This window comes from Carassius carassius, chromosome 33, assembly GCF_963082965.1.
Source record: "Carassius carassius chromosome 33, fCarCar2.1, whole genome shotgun sequence".
Taxonomy (NCBI): Eukaryota; Metazoa; Chordata; class Actinopteri; order Cypriniformes; family Cyprinidae; genus Carassius; species Carassius carassius.
The window spans coordinates 2,549,832-2,556,865 of record NC_081787.1 but is presented as its reverse complement, the minus strand read 5'-3'; the positions used below and the strand labels follow the sequence as shown (position 1 = coordinate 2,556,865).

The 7,034-nt window shown below is 35.6% G+C and overlaps 1 protein-coding gene across 3 annotated transcripts in view; it reads left to right on the top strand.

Moving 5' to 3' along the window:
* The first annotated feature begins 4,558 nt into the window (after nt 1-4,558).
* LOC132113502 (protein FAM13B-like) overlaps nt 4,559-7,034 on the top strand; it is a 48,764-nt gene continuing 46,288 nt past the window's right edge. For all 3 annotated transcript variants that reach the window (XM_059521293.1, XM_059521292.1, XM_059521291.1), the window contains exon 1: nt 4,559-4,755. In XM_059521293.1, the coding sequence (XP_059377276.1) occupies nt 4,605-4,755 (151 nt within the window). In that variant the 5' untranslated portion in view covers nt 4,559-4,604. The remainder of the gene's footprint in view (nt 4,756-7,034) is intronic.

The window sequence follows — 7,034 nt, the reverse complement described above, 5'->3', positions numbered from 1 at the left end:
ATAAGGCTTTGACAGCCACCAAAAAAAAGATCAATGCAGAAAAACCCCTGGATTGGTTATATAACGTTGGACAGAATGTTGATCCGGCCATCGCGTATATTCAGCGCACATAAGGTAAACGTTTTGCAAACGTTTTTTAGAGAAATAAAAACAGGTCGACGAATCGATGCGCATATTTTGCGTCAACGTATTTTTTGCGTCGACGTCATCGATGACCTCGACGCGTTGTCCCAACCCTAGTCCCTTCAGAATGTTATCAGCACCTGATTAGCTAATTTGTAGTTTCTCATATACAACCCGTGATATGACTCACACTCTTTGTGACATAGGACCTCAGGGTTTTTCTTTTGTGTTTTTGCCCTGTTATGCTTATTATTAAGTTACTTTTTCCCATATTTCCCATATTTCAAAATTAAAAGACACAGGCTAGCACACTAATCTAGCTCTTTCATGCCACTGAGACCTGTGAAAGCAATGTTTCCTTAAAAAAAAAAAAACTAACAATAATAATAATAAAATAGGAAGCTCTATTATTCAGACAGTTGTTGTTTCTCATGGGATCGTCTGTAAAAATAAATTGCGATGGCGATTTTATTCACATTGGAGGAAGTTTTGTAATCCTACGAAGCCACTGCTCATGTGTTCAGTCACGTGATTCATATTTAAGTAAATAATAGGAAAAGAATGTCCCATATTTATTTGATATTATTATTTAAATACCATATTTTTACAGGGAAATGTACATGCCATGGTTTAAATGTTTTTCTGTCTTTCATTTTATCACTCAAAAATGATGGATGTCATGTAAAAGAAAATTGTAAATTTGCAGTCATAAAGTAATCGAAACTCTTATTTACATAAGGTTACCATTTGACTTGTATGACTAGTAAAATGATTATTTGTGCAACCCCTAATTTATGTAAACATATGTAATACATTTACAAAAAAACATAAGTTACGAACGATTTCAAAAGTTTAGGTGGTTTTTGTTCTCTTTTTTTATTTTTGGTGGAGCAGTGACGTAATATTATAAAAGTGTTCATATTTAAAGTGTATGCACATTAACTCAAAGCTTTTGGACTTATCCCCTCTTGTAAACGATGTGGAAAAACAATTAAACTATCGAATGACCTTGGTGTTTGTCAAACGTTTTGCACAGGTGGGAGAAAAACACAGACATTCTGGATTCGGACGGCAATAAAATCACTGAATAGCTCCTGCAAATGTTTAATAATATCAAATGCTCAGTAATTGGTGAGTAAAATCTAACAATTTATTATTAGCCTGTGGCTAACATCAGAGATTATTTAGTCGCCTTGTGCAAAACATAGTCACATGAGAGTGATTTATGTGCTGTGTAAAGGTTTGAGGTGAATTAATTGCATACATTTATGCCGGAATAAAATACTAAGTAAAGACATTTGAGTGCAGTGCTGCCTTCTGAGACTGTTAAAATGAATATCAAAGGTTTTACTACTAGTGCCATAAAGTGTTATATCAGAATTTGAAGTATTGCATTCATTCCAGTTCCACTGATCACCTGTTACCTGATTACCAGATACAACCAACAATAAAGTGCTTTGCCTAAATTACAGGGAGAACGCTCAGATCTAGTTTTAACCTTGAGCTCCTCCTAATTGCATATCTTTTTCCCAAAGATACCCACAGTTATTAATTAATCACTGGCATTTGAGATTTGGGCTGTGTGCTGTCAGTCGGCTGATAATCTCCGTGTTAGGTTATCTTCAGGACACTGTTGTTCCAGGGAATGTTCTGGAGTGTTTGCATCCACTCTTTGTGAATCTATTGCATGCTTTTCGTTGACTGCGTCTACAAACTCTCCAAGTAACCGGTAACCACAGTGAGACAAACATCATCATAAACATCATGTCACCAAGGAGATGCAGAGATATTTGCCTGCAGAAAATTCCAGCATCGTCCCTTTATGTGTTCTCCAGAGATCTGAGGAATGAGCCAAAGTCATACTGTTTCTCAGCTCTGAGCTGCTTTTAGCTTCTCCAACAATGGTGAACATTGTGAGTGAAAGGTCATCACGCGGGATATGTGGGATTAGAAGCATATCTACTCTCAATTGTCTGGAAACTTGAACATCTACTGTTAGGGGTCAGTTCGCACATATTTCCCATTCGTTTTCGGGACATTTTGTTCCTGTTCAACATGGTGTCCAGCAGCCAGTCGTGCCTAAAGCGGTAAAGAGGTCTGTGATTTGGCACAGTGTGTCAATAACGTCTTAAAAAGTCATTTGTGTAAATGATAGTGCAGGTAATGGAGTAGATCTATTGAACTGTAACACTGTGTATTATTTCATAGAAAAAGTCCAGTCTGGAAGACTGCTTTTTAGCTAAAATACAGGTGATTGCAGAACAGTACCATTCAAAAGCTTGGGTAAAAAATAAATACTTCAGAAACATTAAATGGGTTTAAACCATTAAAACCGTTTCTGCACAAAATTATTCTTGTAGCTTCATAACAGTACGGTTGAACCACTGATATCCTTACTACCTTTCTTTGCCTTGAATGTAGTCGTTCCCTTGCTGTCTGTGAACGAAGGTATAACAGGTTTGGAACGACATGAGGGTGTTTTTTCTGGGACAATTTTTGGGTAAACTATCCCTTTAACAAAACTTCCAACCCCAAGCTTTTTAATGGTAGGTTTATCATGTTTTTGGATTTCTAATTTCCTTGTTTAGACTCTTAGAAAACTTTTATTAACATTCCTTTTAGAAGAAAAATGAAAGTGAAGCATCAAGGCTTTCAGTAGCATGATTGAAAACCTTGTTTGGATTAAAATTCCACTTAGTATTAAATGTGGTTCATGTGATGCCATATACAGCAGGGTGAGCAGATTGCTTGCTGTATTTTCTTCCTAATTGAGATTTTAACTTCACTAGATGTTTGTCAGACCACAGATGTTCATAAGTGGTTTGTAAATTCATATGAATCAGAAAGATTGTTATCCGTTTTGATGCTGATGCTGCTGTTTTTTGTGTTTTGTTTGTTTCCTCTAGCTTAACCACTAACGTCCTGAACAGGATTTGCGGTCTGTCAATGAGGAACTACAGGCTCATCTTCTGCCACAACCTGAAGCAGCCATAGATGAACCATTTGTTTCCTACTTGTGAGTGGAGCAGGACATAAAGTGAACTTCTGGGCATTTCTACAAGGTGAGAGCTCGGCTGGGACTAAAAAATATATTCAAATTGCTATCATACTTGCTAAAATAAGATAAGTGAGAACAGCTGGTGTTGTCATGAAGACATCATGTATCTTAGCGCCCTATGATTTCCATGATGCAGAAAACGCGGATGGAATCACGGAATCCAGTCATAAAAATGGAATTTACAGTTTAACGCAGAATGTCACAGAATTTGTCCATTTTTGAATAAATTAATCAAAAGTAAGTAATTGCACTTACATCAAATCGCGATATGGACTAATACCTGTAAATATTAAGCCGGAAAGGTCTATTTAAATATGAATCCTGCATGTTCTGCATGTCTGTGTTAATGAATGACGCAGAAGTGCGGCTTCGTTTATTAAACACACAGAAGCGCGCATGATTGCAGCATCTGTCGTCTCACTAAATGAGGACGTAAACACACAGACAACATCTCCAGAACTGCTCTGAGAGTCACTTCATTAACATTTGACCGTTTGATTTGAGTAAAACTGGCGTCACATATCATACCATAGACTGTAGTATCACATACACAGAACTGTAAAGGTATTCACAGCAACCCGTCAAAATAAAAGTCTGGTTTAGTTTAAAGACATGTTTTTGCCATAAATGTATTACTATTGTTCAGCAGAATGTACATAGCCCACTACTACTAAAATGAAACAAACATTATTTTTTTAAGGAATAATCACACCACATTTCTTCCATATTTTATTTTTAATACTAAATCCCCTTTGTTTAGCAAAAAATAAAGTTCAGTTTAATTTTCAATAATTAAAAGAAAATCTAAATGAATGTTTTATGCCTTCATTTAATAACCAGAAAAATGTAAATACACAACAGAATTTCTGAGGAAAAAAACATTTCATAAGGCTATCTTAAGAATACATTTTATGCATTTAAACAATTAGACATGCTAAAACACAGAATTAGGTAACAATAAAACATATGGTGAAGAAAAAATAAAACATTTCATAGGGCCCTAAACATGTAATCTTTGTTAAACCTTTAATATATTGTTGTGAAAATGTATAAGCGTTATGATTTTAATGAATTAGACTATGCTTTTTGATTAATACAATTAAATTTAACCATTTAAAAGGATTTAAGAAAAATTTTAACAGAAAAAAATGGAATCCAGAAAAATTTAAACGGAAAAAACTAAATCAACTAAACCGGCGTGCTACATCTGACGGCTGCACAATCAAATACAAAGCTCTCTTTGCTCGCACACGATAAGAACCGCTGCTTGTGAGATGGGAGAGGTCCGGCTACAGTTTTCAGCTTGTTTTGTGTTTGTTGTCTGGAGTTTGTCGTCTGAGCTCGCGCCCCACCCCTGATAACACAACCTTGTTCTGGGCATCTCTGTGTTCAGACGGAGTGAAGCAGCCAGGCTGTGGAGGCGATGAGGAAGAGCCTCAATACTTCCCTCAGCGACTCCCTCAGCACGGCCAGAGTGTTCGGGATCCCCCTGGAGGAGGTGCAGCACAGCGGCCAGCCAGGAAATGAGGTCCCCCTTCTGGTCAGGAGCATCGTGGAGTACATCGAAGAGCACGGTAAGTTAGGGGTACTATCGTGGTACTTTCCTCTTAGCCATAACATACATGTATCATAATACATTTAAGAATATATTCAAATTAATACATTGTCGTCAAAGAAGGTAAGCTTACTTACTTTTCTTTCTTTAAACATAAATATAATATTCAGAGAGTTGGAGTTTGTTGTGGTTTTGGAATACCATGGTGTTTTGATTCGATTTTTTAACAATCTTATTAATTTACTTGGTTTTAACTTCATCAGTTTGCCTATAGAATATACATTCCCATTCAAAAGTTTGGGGTCAATAAGCCTTTTTTTTTTTTAGCAAGGGTGCATTAAATTGATCAAAAGTGTCAGTAAAAATTTTTTAAATGTTACAAAATAATTCAGAAAAATGCTTTTTCTTTTGAACTTTCTGTTAATCTTAGAATTCTGAAAATAAAATAATGTTTTGCATAAAAATATTAAGCATTAACACTGTTCAGGATTCAGGATAAAACCAAATCAGCATATTAAAATTATTTCTAAAGGATCTTGTGACACTGAAGACTGGGGGAATGACTGCTGAAAATGTATTTTAAAATATATAAATAGAAAACAGTTTTCAACTTGTTACATTGTAATAATATTTCACAATATTACAGCTTTTACTTTATAAAAATAAATGTAACCTTATTGAGCAAAAGTAGTAAAAAAAAATTATATATGTGATAAATATGATGTGATTTCATTTTAATTGTGTTTAATATGACTTCAAAACGCCTCAAAGGTTTAGTCTCAAATATGCAGCAAGGTTGTGTAACACATGAGTATATGATCAAAAAAAGCATTTTAATAAGGTGAAATTGATGAAAAGTAAACTTGCACAGTTGTTACATAAATAGTAGCATTTTTTTTTTTCAAAGTAGCAGAGGCATGACATTTTTATCTGATAAAGCCAAAAATGTTGTTTGGTCTGATTGCACGATACGATGGCTTCACTGCACTCACTGATCAAAGATGCACTTCCTTTATTTGTGCAACATCACTGAGTTAAAAGTGAAAATGAGAACATTATTCAGCCCGAGGAGTTTATAATGGCACTGTATTATTACACTCAGTCTCTCACCTACTAATTAACTGCTGCGTGTAGAGACGTAAATGCCAAATCCTTCACCTTTTTCAATGAATGGTTTCTGCAAATCGCTGAACTTCTCACTCGCACATCTAACAGACTGTGAGAATATTTAAAATTCCCTTTAAAGAGATGAGGACTGCAGCCTGATGTTTAAACTGCAGCACAGGCAGGATGTTGAAACTATGTTGGCAGGGCTGTTTAGTCCTTTAAGGGCTTTAGCCTCCACTGATGTCTCCTCCACCTTTCAACCAGAAGGATGTTTTTGTACTGAAGCTTAGACAAAATTGAGACAAAACAGTGATTTGCCAGCTGAGCTTTAAGGAAGCTTTTGATCTGATCTGGCAGATATGTATAGTTTGTTTTAAAAGTGGCACACTCAAGAAGCCAGCCGTACAAGTATCCGTTATTGGTTTTATTCAAAACATTTGGGGTGAATAATGTAAACTTGCTCAGTCGTGAACTTAATAAATGCCAGGGTTATTTTTAAAAAGAAACTGCATGACTGTTTCATCATCTCGTAGACGAAGACAACGTAGATTATAAGTTTAACAAGCAATAGCTCTGCTTAATCAGCTGCTCTGTAGGGCTGTCAAAAAAAAATGGAATTTAGAATATTCGTCAAAAAAAAAAACGCATTCGAATTTTAGGTCTGCATCAGTCGTCAGGTAGCCTTATCAGAGTCACACGAAATGTGATGACGATGTAGTGTTATTGCATTTTAATGCTTTTGTTAGCCTATCCAGTTAAACCCACTAGATACGGCGCTGCTACATTGTTCATTCAATATATTGCGGAAAACGAGAGCATCAGTGTAGAAAAGATGTTTACGTCTAACCTGAAACCAAGCCTTTCACACAGAACGCATATTTATCACATTTTCTAGAGCGACATCTATCAGCGTTGCACTCGCGTCATGTAAAATTAACGTAAGATTTACTTTTTAAAAACTCGTCTCAAGACTTTATGGCGGTTTTTCCACCATCCCAGTGTATCTCATGTTTATAAATGAAGAAAGTAGCCTACTTTTGTGATTGGTTTTCAGTCCTTTGTATTAAAGGTCCTATGACATGAAAATGTTACTTTCTGAGGTTTTTTTAACAGTAATATGAGTTCCCCTAGCTTGTATATGGTCCCCAAGTTTCTAGAAATTCTAATCGGTGTAAATCAAGATTTTGCTAT